This window comes from Thermobia domestica, chromosome 7 (assembly GCF_964235325.1).
Source record: "Thermobia domestica chromosome 7, izTheDome1.hap1.1, whole genome shotgun sequence".
Classification (NCBI taxonomy): Eukaryota; Metazoa; Arthropoda; class Insecta; order Zygentoma; family Lepismatidae; genus Thermobia; species Thermobia domestica.
This window is the reverse complement of record NC_137460.1, coordinates 207,917,719-207,931,832: the sequence shown is the minus strand read 5'-3', so window position 1 is coordinate 207,931,832 and position 14,114 is coordinate 207,917,719. Positions and strand designations below refer to the sequence as shown.

Here is a 14,114-nt window from a genome sequence, read left to right as displayed (position 1 = left end):
CGTGGAATATGAAAAGAACACGAGAAGCTGACTTCCAATACGAGGCCGAAACGTGTAAGTAGCCAGTAATGAAATTTATTGCATAAATGACATATTTACTCTTAAAACAATTCTAAGCGATATAGCCCAAGGCTTATCCTATGTCTGGCGTGTTATTTCAAATCATTTTGCTAATATGATAATCTTTGTAAGTCAAACAAAATATCTATTATTATTTTAAACTCTGTTAAACTAACCTTTGTGACACACAGAGTTTGACCCTGGTTTAGCAGATACACAGTAGTGACTAACAGATTCCCTTTTGTTGTATGTATACCTTATGTAAATAAACTATCATCATCATTATATATTTTCTCTCTTATTCCATTTTGCAATTGTTAAATAAGATTAACAAAAGGTTGTAAGAACTAATAGCGTTATATTAACAAAGGTTCACCAAGTAGTTTATAAAATAATATCGTCCTTATTTGTAATGGAATTGCAGGGGCTTATCGCCCAGCCTTGTTAGGAAGAAGAAGCATATACAGTTTATTGCATTGCAGATAGCATACCCTACAGGGAAATAAAATCATAGGTCACACTCTATCACTGTACTACCAAACCAAACTAGTAATATTCCAAGACAAGAACCATTGTCTTGTTCTAAAAATAACACTAGACTAGTAAGTGATAACACAATACGTGTACAGAAACCAATACATAGTCATTCAGGGTATAGCCAGCAAGTTTTTCTAGAGGGCCTTCATTTTTACAAACTAAAAACAAATCAAAAGTTTCTTTCAAAATTATGAAAGAATTAATAACACATAGATACATATGTATTTCAGAAGTACATATTATTATTATTATTATTATTATTATTATTATTATTATTATTATTATATTATTATTATTATTATTATTATTATTATTATTATTATTATTATTATTATTATTATTATTATTAATATTTAGTAGTAGTAGTAGTAGTAGTAGTATAGTAGTAGTAGTAGAAGTAGTATATTTCATATATGCTACATTTCTGAGACTTGAGTCTTGATAGTACGTGAAGTTTAAATCAAAGGTTATGTTACGGACGGCAAATGATGGCTTAACACCAAAAACATATTCTGGCCGAGACCGGAGGTTAGTCTGTTTTATGTTTATTAAACGTGTTTAATAATTACAGCAAATGAAATATGTTTATAATAGAATGTGAAAGAATACAGTTTTAAAAGAATTAAACTACGTCAACATGTTAAAATAATTAAAAGAACCTAATTAATCAGCCACTTTGTACTCTCGTTTGCTTAACTGAATGAACCGAGGCCTAAAGGAAAAAAGAGTTTTCTGCCCAAATCTCATAAGCAGTGGGATATTTTAATATTATAGAAACTGATCCTCCTTTCACTTAGAAGTGTAATTTTCAAGACGCTGAAACATATAGTATTTTATTACTTTTAGTTAAAAGTTCAAATGCCGAGTTTCACGCATCTAGCTTAAACAAATCCTTCCTTAATTTATTTACATATTTTCTGAGTAAGTAATGGGGAAATCGAACATAAAAAAATGTGCTCCCTTTGCTCTTTCCCTTTTATGTGTTCAATTTTCAATTTTCAATTTTCAGTTTTTTTTTTAAATAGGAAAGCTTATATGCCAAGTTTTATTTTACTAGCTTTAGAAACTTGCGAGATACACTACCCTTTAAAAAAATCTTACCCCACCCTTTTTACGATACTTGTTTCCAAAAATTCTTTCTTATGTACTGATTTCATAAGAAAATTATATTTTATAACTAAAATTTATCGACTCTACTTGTAGTAGTATGCCCAAAAATCACTCATCTTTACTCTTTTATATAAGAGTACAGAAGATAAATACAGTCAAACAAATGGACTTCCATGAACAGTTTCCGATTTCTTATAACTAACTTATTCGTACATTTCCCACAAGCTGTGGTCTTAAATTTACGCTCTGTCAAGGTCCAGGTTTCAAAAAAGAAGTAACTAGAAATACAATGATATTATGTATTTATGTACATGTGTAATATGTATAAATTTATTGTCTTATTGAAGCTTTCGTAATCTGAAAATAAACTTTTGATTTGCTTTTAATATATAAAAATCAAGCTCCCCTAGAAAAAATTGTAGGCTACACCCCTAAATGATTATGTAGTAATTTCTGCAAAAATGGCACAGGACCTAAAATTTAGGTCTAGTGCCTATATTTTTAGGACTTGTGCCGTTTAGAACTTATGAATGTCACCCAATGTATTGCATAATAAATGTTCTTTGTTCAATTTTAAATCTACTGCGTTCTTTATGTATACCGTTGGTATTTAATGTTCACTCGTGAAATGTCTAGTGAGCTTTTGTCTTAATTAAGTAAACTTTGGTGGATTTTTGTCTTACTCTTAATAAAATTCGCTCCACACAGTATATATTGAAATTCTGAATGTTTTCTTGCTTTCAGAAGTCTGGTAAAATATGCTTTTTAAACATTTTTTCAATTTTTTATTTATTTATTTTTGTTTTAGGAATTTGTCTTGGGATTCTCGTATCTCCATTCGAAAGAAACGAATTTCTTAACTAATTATGTAATTAATTCTTAGAATGAAATAAGTTGTATTATGTAATTCACGTATAAGTGCAGAACAGATAGTGATAATAATAATTTTAGTAGTACAAATATAGCTGTTATTGTTGGAATTAGCTACGTTCGTGACATTATTGGGAACTAGTTGCTGCATCGTCGCAATTTCGTGGGGTGGTGGCGAATTTCAGAACTAAAGCAAGTGAATGAAAAAGGCACAAGACCTAAACGGCACAAGTCCTAAAAGGCAGAAGTCCTAAACGCCAGAAGTCCTAAAAATCATATCGCGGCACAAGTCCTAAACGGCAGAAATCCTAAAAATCATACCGTGCCACAAGTCCTAAACTGCAGAAGTACTAAAATTCAGGTCTAGTGCCTATATTTTTAGGAGTTCTGCCGTTTAGGACTTCTGGATGACACCCGACACATCATGCTACCTCAGTGATGGTTTGGTGGGGAGTGAGCTACTCAAGCACAACCCAGCTGTATTTTTGCGAACAAGATGTTAAAACATCTGCCAAGGTATACCAGAACACAGTGCTAACACCTATAGTGTAACCACTATCTGCTACCATGTTCCCTAGAGAAAGGTGGACCTTCCAACAGGATTCCGCTCCAGGCCACACAGCGAAACCAACTTAGGACTGGCTGGCGCGGAACGTCCCTCACTTCATTTCTACCACTGATTGGCCTTCTAGCAGCCCGGATCTTAACCCGTTGGACTACAAACTTTGGGCAGTACTTCAGGCAAAGGTCTGCTATAAACGGCATCCATCTGTCGACAGTCAGAAACAATCTTGGCCCGAGCAGTGAACAATTTTCCCATGGACAGTTTTGGGTAAGTTACATGTAAAAATGTAACGCGTTACAAGTTACTTTACTTTTTCCTAAAATGTAACGCGTTACTTGCCCCCAAAAAGTAACTGTTACTTTACTTCGAAAGTAACGCGTTACTTTTAGGTCTGAAACTTAGAATATGTGAACAAATGTTATCACTTCAATTTTCCGTACTACTATTACTATCGCTTTTATTATTATTATTATTATTATTATTATTATTATTATTATTATTATTATTATTATTATTATTATTATTATTGCCCTTTCTGAATTGCTTTATGTAAATGCAAGGACACATTTTTACTTGACAGCTATAAGTTATGAATATTTTCATATAAGGTAACATTGGCTAAAATGCCATACTGCGTTACTCGTAGGGATGGGCTAGGGTAACCAGACGTACTGATTTTCGCAGTACAGTACTGTTTTTCAAAGAGCTGTCCTGCGTGTTGCGAAGATGTCTAGGAAATCGAGAAATATCCTTCTTCTTTAAAATGTCCTGCGAAATGTCCAGAGTTAATTTATTTGCAATATCTTAATGTTTCATTCTTTATTCACAATATTTTGAATCAAACACACTCTTTTCCTGAATGATGAACCACTGTGTTTTTTAACACTCCTCAGAAGACTAGGGATGGAGAACAATCAACAAACCATTTTTTACAATACATCGCTTTTACTGAGAAGGCCTTGTTGAGATATCGGTAAAGTAGGAAAGGTTTCTTATTGAACTTATGACAGTGATGCTAACCAAGTTAAATAGAAGTTCCTTTGTGCCGGTCTAAATTTTCTTTCATTTCTTAAAATAATACCACGCTTCGAAATTTATTATTATTATTATTTAGCCCAACACGAACTTTGACTGTACGTTCATAAAATAAACCAATTTGTTATTCATCAAAGCATTTGGAGTTGTGTTTAATTCCTTTAATAATTTTGTTCAGTGCTTCTTCTTAACAAAAATGTTCATTAACTTAAGGTTAACATTAATTGAAATAATGATATGCGTATTGCCGACGCAGTAAGATATCATATACAGTACTATTATACTTGTGTCCTACTTTTCGATTGTTAGAATGTGGTCATCCTACGATGGGCACGAGTGAGTACGAGCGAGTATTCTTTGAAACTCGATTCGACTAAAAACAGACATCTTTGAACGCGATTCGAAAAATTTCCTCCAACTCGACTCGAATTCGGGTCGAGTCGAACCAAATCTGGTTTATAGTTTCGAGTATTCTCTTCAAGTATCTTGCATTGACAATATAGGTTATCAATGATACTAGTACTACTACTAGTACAACTTTTATTATTATTATTATTAATAATAAATAATAATTATAATTATAATTATAACAACACTGTGTTTAAACATGGAAGAAACGCGGTCTGTGTTTGAATACTAAAAAACTAGTTGATTGCTAACCTCGGTAGTCGTGAATTCTAGGAGTCAAGGATATTGTTCACGAGCTTGTGAATTTGGGTTGAGGGTTTAGGTTGAGTATTCGGGCTCGAGCCAAACATTGTTAAAAGTTATAGGGCACTGGCCAAATATCTTCAAAACTGTTCGGCCCGGGTTTACAATTGTAAACAACTTGAGCAGCTGGGCTCACAGCTCACTCACTATGGACCCGAACCGAGAAGTGAGCCGAGCCAACAGCTCACCGAACCGTGTCAGCAAGAGCCTTCGGCCCAGATGAGCCGAACCGAGCAGATGGTTCATCCAACCAAGCCAGCTCGAGCCGATGGTTCACCCCAAGCGAGCCGGCTCGAGCCATCGGCTCAGTTATTACTTCCCAACTGAACTTCTTATTAAAAAAGTCTCTTGTGGTCTCGATATCGAGACGAGAAGACATGCGAGCATGTTTCCTCTAGTGAGCAACATTAAAAGTATTCCATATTACTACTTAGCTTACATTTCTCATGGCTTTCGCTTTCTAGTGGAATCAGGCCATGATTTCAAAACGAGTTAAAACGTAATAATAATAATAATAATAATAATAATAATAATAATAATAATAATAAATATAAGTATTCCATACATATAGAAATGCTTTTGACCAAGCACACAAGAAATTATATTTTGTCCATTTAGCACTATCATTCTTTTGTCACTCACAATTATTAATATTCATATAGTAAATATCTTATAATTCTTATATTTTAAAATCAATTGACAGGTCTCTGATTGCTTTTATGAGAAATAAATATTTGGTTTTATAGATACTACGCAGTGGGGATGATCGTGCGTCGTTTCGGTCCTATGCCGTGTCGATCCTGTGCCGTTTCGTTCCTATGCCGTGTCGATCCTGTGCCGTTTCGGTCCTATGCCGTGTCGATCCTGTGCCGTTTCGGTCCTATGTCGTGTCGGCTCTATGCCGTTTCGATCGTACGTATTCTATGCATATAACTTGCACAGGCATAGAATCGACAGGAGTTTATAATTTGTAAGAGCAAAGATTAAACAGATAATAAAAATATTTTTTTTTTAGGCACATGATTAAAAGTTAAATTATTTCAGAGCAGCGGCGTGAGAGCAAAACGACACAGGATCGACACGGCATAGGATCGACACGGCATAGGACCGAAACGGCACAGGATCGACACGGCACAAGACCGAAACAGGTTTCTGAGCTGAATTGTCGGTCGTATGCCGTGTCGATCCTGTGCCGCATCCCCGTGAATTCAACATAATTCTAGGTTTTAGAATTATTTTGTATAACTGGAGTGTGGAGTGATTCTAAGTATTGTTGTATTTTGATGTGTTCCATGAAAGTGTAAACTGCTCCTAACGACAACCAAAACTGCAAAACCAAATATTTCTTTAAATGTCGTAGCATATGCTTGTAGTATTTACTGTCTTTCATTTTCTAAGAGTAATAACACACGTTTAATAGCATGTGTGGAATTAAAAATTAAATTGTTCATTAATCACCAGTTTCAATATAATTTTTGCAAAACAAGTCTTATTATTCATTACTATGGTTAATATTATTCTTTCTGTGTACTTGTTTTGTAAATTTATTAAATAATCTGATCACATAGTTTTCCAGACAGAATTTTAAGCTGTGCATGAGCAAGGAATCAAATCACTTCTCACACCTTCATTGTTTAAGAGTAGTATCCTATTAGTTACACAACTTTTGGTCAAACAAAGTGTTAGAAACAATTAGGGAAACTAAGATCCAGATCATGTCTAGCCCCCCCCTTTTAACGTCCAATCGCCGCCACTGCTCACAAGTACCATGTTTTTCTTCATGACCATTAATATATTCAGTATAAGCTTGTTTTGACAAGATAAACAGGGCACATAATGTCACCTGATGTGCATACCTTGCCCTTGAAATATGATGCACTTTGATATAAGACTGATCTCTACCCTAAGATGCTACCTAACCTCAATGATGTATTCAACTCATCCACTGCCATCTAAAAGAACTCCGAGTACACTCATGATAGCCTTCTCCAGATATAGGGCCCAAAAGTTTTCAGGACATGTCCACTGAATACGTTTTGCAATAGCATACAGGGGAACACCACAAGTAATACCAGGTGTTTGTCCTTTATTGGGATAATTTACCGCATCTGCTACTACTGACATTGAATATCTAATCATAGCAGGTAGATGCGCAACCTCTGGAAACATAGGCAGTAATCCACAATGACTTACGTGTTTCTCTCTACATAACGTCAGTTTAAACTCCTATGAAGTAGTGCTAATATGTGATATTTTGTCCTAGAAATAAGATTAGAAAATTGTTTTCACAACGTTACTATGTATGATATCGGTACGGCAAATAACAGAAACATTACCAATACTCCAACATAATTTTCAGGGTACATTAAGGAAACGTGCTTTCAACCGGAATCATTCTAGGAGCAAGAAACGTTAAAAAAAAAGTTATCTTATATATTTCCCGATTTCTCCCAACTTTCCCTTTTTCCATACCTCACAGGATCATGAACAGTATTGCAATTGAGAAATTGTATTATTTTAAAGAAAATTAAGTATTAGCCATGAAATTCGTTGGAATATTAATTTATCCAGAAATTTTAGATCACAAATTTCCCTCTTAGTGTAAATTTCCTACTTTCAAACAGGATTTGGGAATATTTTTTCTCAGGTCATTATGTAGGATATTCCAATTTTATTTGGCAAAGAGATACCATAACTCCTTTGTATTATTTCAGGGTACATTATGGTTGCATACTCTCAGCTGAGGCGGCTGGAGGGGGTCTCAAACTTCCAAAAACGACATTTTTTAAAGAAAAGTTCCCGATTTTCTCCAAATTTCCCTTTCCTTGTACCTCATATGGATATGCCCCATGTTGCATTTAAAAGCACGTTTTATTCTGAAGAGAAAGACGTATCAATCAAAAATTCGTATGAATAGTGTTGAAGCAGTAGCTACGAAAAATGGATATTCTAAAAAATAGTCCTACTTTTCAAGAGGCGAGTATTTTCCAATACGGCGGCCAAAAACTTTGAACCCTACCTCTATATTTCTTCTGCCGGGTGTAAAGAAGTATTCCTGAAAATTTCACTTTTTTATTTTATTTTACTTTTTTTTTTCAGAAATGCACAATTCTTATAAAATTGCCCACGTAACCTCCGCACTAATGGGAAAATGTAGGTTCAAGATGAACCAGGCTAAGATGAGTAGGTGGGCAAGTTGACATGTTTTACTGTATATCTGGTATCGTAGATGCAGGGATGTGAGAGTCTCTGGGATGCATTTCTGCCATGCTTGCAACCCACAATTATACAAAAGCATTGGCAAGCGGATGCTGTTCATAGATATGTGTCACTCATAAATTGCATATACATGGTGAGCGCTTGCATGGCTTATACTTATTTAAGTTATGAAACAGATGAGAGTATGAATTATGAAGCAAGGGCATAAATCACCCATTCATGCTTCTCTAAAAATAATACTATATATATATGCACCTTTAGATAGCATGAATCCATAGAACTTTTTTTTTTTTACACAATGCTAGCATGCTGAAGGCATGCTAGCCCCTTACAAGGGTTACGCCCTTTTCTCGGGAAGAGAAGGAATATTATACAGAAAGGAGGCAGCAGTAATGGTCTATGCGATTTAATAATTTATATTAACTTTATTGATTATAAATTATATAGTATTAAAGTACCAGAGTAGACATTATGGCCTTTAGCCATAATCATTAGGATAGGTGATGAGATGGAGATGAGAGTGAGGTGCATTGAACGCCACAACACAGTAAAGGGAAGGGTTAGTTAGACGAATGCATGTTATCTTCCGATCCTGGGGCTGCTCAGGATCATGATGAGAGACACAATGAGCCCTGTTAGAAGAGATGGATTACTGTGCGTATGATGGGAAGATGTAGTGCGAATCTGAATGGATGGCAAAGGCAGCTGCGATGTCTTGATCTGGATGATTTGGTGGGAGTGAATAACGGTATAAAGTAAAGAGGAGGGAGAGTGGCGGGTGGCGAACAGGATGTTGTGGAGCATAATCGATATCACTGTGTAGAATATCAAGGAAAAGGGGATGCTTCTGAGCCAGTCTATTGGTGATGTAGGAAAGTCGAAGCTTTTCAATGTAGTACAGGATGTGAGGAAAGGAGATGCGATCATACAGATCTTGCGTAGGGCTGGGTAGCTTTATACGATATGCAATACGCAGGGCGTGTCGTTCTAGGATCTTGAGCTTGCTGTAAAAGGTTGAATGAGCAGCGACCCAAGCTGTGAACCCATAGGTTAGGACGGGTCGTAGGAACACCTTATATGTTGTAAGAATGGTATCTGCTCGTAGACCCCAGGTTGTGCCAGAAAGTCGGCGAAGAAGATTCAGTCTATTGTAGGCTTTAGTGATAATCTGAGCTAAGTGAGGACGCCATGTGAGGTGAGTATCGAATGTAACGCCTAGATACTTAACGTGTTTGGTTGGTTTGATGGGAGTATCAAGAACAGTAAGGTTCAGGCGTGTTGGGTTTCTATGGACGCGGGACCGTCTCTTAGGGTCAAGAAAAACTATTGCTTGAGTCTTCTCAGAATTTAGGCGTAATCGCCATTTCGAGCACCAACTAACAAAGATATCGATGGCAGATTGGAGTGCTGTGTTCAATTGATGGATCGTTTTGCCGAGAGCAAGAAATGCCGTGTCGTCTGCAAACTGGAAGAGATGTACATTTGAAGGAAGTGGAGGAAGATCGGCAACGAAGAGCAGATACAAAAGTGGAGATAATGCTGAGCCCTGTGGAACTCCGGAATGAATAAAGACAGGGTGTGATAAGGAGTTGTTTACAGATATGTATGTTATGCGACATGATAGAAAGTTGAAAATGAATCGGATGTAGCACATTGGTAGTTTACAGGACAGAAGCTTAAAGAAAAGCGCAAGATGCCATACCTTATCGAAAGCTTTCTCAAGGTCAAATAGAAGTAAACATGATGGCTGTGAGCGGTTAAAATGATTCGTAATGAGATTGGTAAGGCGTAAGAGCTGGTCATGAACACCAATGCGAGGACGGAAACCTGCTTGATGGAGTGGAATGATGCGATGGCGAGAGAAATGTGGATGAAGTCTGTTAACAAGAATGCGTTCGAAAATTTTGCAGAAAACAGTGGTTAATTGGATTGGACGGTAAGATGATACTGAGGTAGCTGGCTTGTTAGGTTTTAGAAACATTAAGGTCTTTGAGGTTTTCCAATTGACGGGAATGAAACCGGTACGTAAAATGAAAGTGAAATTATGGGCTAACAGGAACAGTAAACATAAAGGACTCTCTTTAATGTGACGGTAGGTGATAAGGTCCATGCCTGGAGCAGTGTTACGTTTGCGAGCTGTGACTTCACGAATTTCTGGAACTGTGATAGGTGTGGTAAGTTCGTGATGAGCTGGAAAGGTATGTTCTGTACTGGGTTGAAGATGACGAGAATCAACATTAAACGTATATGCCGGATGGTGTCGTTCAGATCTTTCAGGAGGAAATGGCGTGAAGATGGTTTGGAGGTGGTTCGCAAAGGCATCAGCTTTAGCACTATCTGAGGTGAGTGGATGATCACCGTCAATGAGGGGATAAGGTGTTCGAGTCAGTTTGCCAGTCAATGCATTAAATCTCTTCCAGTATTTGGTAGGATGTGAAGTTGCGTCCAGTGTATTGCACGTTTTGACCCAGTTTCGAAGTTTATAGGCTATAACGTAGTTTCGAACCGTACGTTGGAGTTGTCGGTGATGGCGGAGAGCCTCCTCGTTCTTTGTACGTACGTAATCTCGATAAAATTGTCGAGAACGTCTGATCATGTGAAGGTATTGAGGTGGTAATCGAGGACGCCATGGATGTACTTGCGAGGTAGGTATATTCTCGGCAGATGCTGTATGGATAGAAGAGGTGATAGTATCCAGCGCCGAGTATAGTTCATCCTCCGTATTTGGTGGCTCGAGATGTTCAAGCTTAGAAGTGAGATGAACTCTATAGTTATCCCAATTAGCTTTGTCAAATCTAGGGACCTCCCGCGGTGGAACGTTTACAGAACAGTGATGTCGAAAGGAACTTTTGATAGTTAACTTGACTGGAAGGTGGTCGCTGCCAAGAGGGTCTAAGACTTCGATATGGCATTTGCCGGCAAGGGTAGTTGAGGTGATGACAACATCCGGTGTGGTATCTGAGAGAGGGCGTGTTGATTTTGGAAGTTTATGCAGAATGCAAGGTATGCGTGTTGTAACGAAGTCCTGGAATTGAGCCTTCTGGTAAGCGGGTCTACTATGAATGTTAATATCGGCCATGATAATGAAGTGGCGAAAATTGTTTGCGATATACTGAAGAAAAGAGTATGGTATTGCATGGCCGGGGCGAACGTAGATGGTCGCCAAGGTGATATATAAAGCTTTGAAATAGACGGTTGTGATAAGATATTCTGGAAGGTTGGAAATAGGAGCTTGGAAAGTACGATAAGGTAACTGAGAAGCAAATCCAATGAGTACGCCGCCATTGGCGCGGAGGGCTGGTGTTTGATTATCGGCTCGAAAGATTTGGTATCCTGAGAACTTACAAGACATGCGAGGTGTGAGATGCGTTTCGTTTAGTAGAAACGCTGATGCATGTTCTTCCAGAAGAAGTTGTTCGAAGAGAGGTTTATGTTGATTGAGGGAACTGATGTTGAGAAAGATAATAACGATATCCATGAAGAAATTCATAATTTCAAACAGATGTTTCCAAGCGGGTGGTGTGAAAGTGAACTCGTTGGCCTGTATAGGTGGCATTGAGGGTAACGTGGAATATGCAGCGGGCAGCATACTGTACTTGTTGTAGTACATGCGGCCGTAGGAAAGGATGAACGTTTTGTAGCGTTAATGTGATGAACTGAAGAAGTTGAGATACTGTAACAGGCTGAGAATCAGGTGGTACATTGGAGGAAGGAGTGGGGTCGGTCGTTGGTTCAGTTTGAGTGCGAAGTGGTGCCACTAAGTGAGGTTTGTCCGGTGAAGGTGCGGGTCGAGCTTGACACTTAAAGCTATAAGTCGGATGTTGTTAAGGACAAGCGGAGCACTGCGGTGGACGCTGCAGGTTCGGACAGGTACGTGTGGAATGGAGTCCAGCACAGTATCCGCATTTCAAATTATTCCTGCAGTTGGCGCTGGTGTGCGTGTTATATTCTTGACAACGCTCACAGCGGATTGGTACTGGTCGTGCAGTGCGTGAGGGCTCGACACGATGCCGTTTGCGGTATATATAAGCTCCGTTATCAAGAAGCTGGTTGATGGTGTCCTGCGATTGAGATAACACTCTGACCATGTAAGTGGGACCTCGGTCGTTTCTAATGCGGATGCACTTGGAAACTTTGTGCCCTTCCTCTGTGAGTTCTTGTAGAATCTCATCGTCCGTAAAGTCAGGATTTACACCTCGTATGACCACGGAAAAAGCAGGCGTGCGAGGTGGCGGAGGCGGCTGTTTGATTCTCCGGTCAGTCAGTTTAGAGAGTTGTGCATTCTTGCCAAAAATTTCATAACTGAACTTGTTACGAATGGTGGTAGCGAGATGCTGATCAGGAGATTTGATGATCATCCCATTTCTGGTGGCAACAATTTGAGAGATCTGAGCTCGCCGATAATATTTAGTGAGTTGGAGATATATTTGCTTTCCGTTCTGATATTTTGCGTCGAAATTTGTAAGCAAGAACGAATAGATTGGTTGTTTTGTACTGTCAGATAGCGATGGGAACTCCGTGTCGTCGATTCTAAGTCGCTCACTATCAGAATCTGAGATGCTATCTCGGCGATGACGTTTCGGAGATGGTGCGTGATGGTGACCTATAACTGGAGATCGTGATCTTTCCGGGCTATTGTCGGTACGGTGTGAATCTCGGTGCCTACGCCTGATATTCGAATCTACAGAGGATACGGTAGGACCAGCTATTACCGTAGGAAGTCCGACATGTTGTCCTCCAGTCGCCATATCGAGTCAACCAGTGATGGGCCCAAGGCCCACTGGTAGAAATGAGAGATGAGCAACTATGAGATGTGAGATGAGAAAGAAAATAAGATGAGTGTAATGAGTTTCAAAAGACAAGGAACCCTTCGAAAGCGATAACTTTCGTCTATCCTGTAAGTGCAGTATGTGTGTTATGCTCTCAGGTACGTATTGCAATACCTGGTCCTCGCTGACACACTAACAAACACGAGAAAGGCTAGGTTTCTTGATGAGGTAAGTATGCCATAGAACATTTTTTTTTTACGTTTACCCGTTCAAAGGGTTGCGGCCTTTCTTCGGTAAGAGAGAGAAAAGCATAAGAGGTCAGAGGTACCATTAGAGGGTCTAGGTGCTATTTAATAATCAATACATATGGAACTTTATTCATATTTCATATTGCATGGGGAGGGTCATCAATTGTGTGAGGACAAGCCTCAGTTACGGTGGGTGCTAGTCCAGACTGGCTGGCTGACATACAAGTTATGATCTTGCTGGAACTGCGGTGCCTGAAATGAATAGATACAGCAAACATATAGTGGTTAGTTGAATACATGAAGAGCTATGAGAGCATGATTTTTAACAGCTAAATATATGACAATCATTAGATCTGTAATGATGGATGGTATGAGGGTGAAGTGCTACGACGCCACAACACATGGGTGATGTTAGTTAGACAAATGCTGTTATCTTCTGTTCCTGGGGCGACGCAGGAACTGATGGAGACAAAGGCAGCCCTGTTAGTGGATGGTTTTACTGTGCATGAGATGGATAGATGAGTGGTGAAATTGTGCCAGGATGATAAATGTCAAAAACTTCTGGATCAATGCTGTTTTGGCCGATGTTGAGATGGTAAAGGGTCATCAGATGCTGAAGAGGTGTGGGATAATATACAGCGGGAGTGTCATGGTCTCGGTCATTGCGGAGAATGCTCAGGAATATGGGATGAGCAGCTTCAATGCGTTTCTGAACGTAGTTTGAGCGGAGGGCCTCAAGATGTGATAATAGTGGAGGAAAATTGATGCGTTCATAAAGAAGGCGTGTCGGATGCGGAAGACGGATGCGGAAGGCTAAACGAAACGCATGGCGTTCAAGAATGGCTAACTTAAGATAATATTTAGAGGGAGCTGATATCCAGGCTGTGTGACCATAGGTTAGAATTGGGCGCATGAAAACCTTGTATGTATTGAGAAGGAGAGAAGAGTTTAGACCCCACGTGGTACCTGTTAGGCGCTTTAGTAAATTGA

The 14,114-nt window shown here is 38.5% G+C and overlaps 1 protein-coding gene across 1 annotated transcript in view; it reads right to left on the bottom strand.

Annotated features, from left to right (window-relative positions):
* The window catches only part of LOC145689492 (uncharacterized), a 47,590-nt gene extending 35,873 nt beyond the window's left edge, over positions 1–11,717 (bottom strand). The window contains exon 1 of the mRNA XM_081763664.1: positions 10,162–11,717. Within this exon, the coding sequence (XP_081619790.1) occupies positions 10,162–11,717 (1,556 nt within the window). The remainder of the gene's footprint in view (positions 1–10,161) is intronic.
* Positions 11,718–14,114: the final 2,397 nt, after the last annotated feature.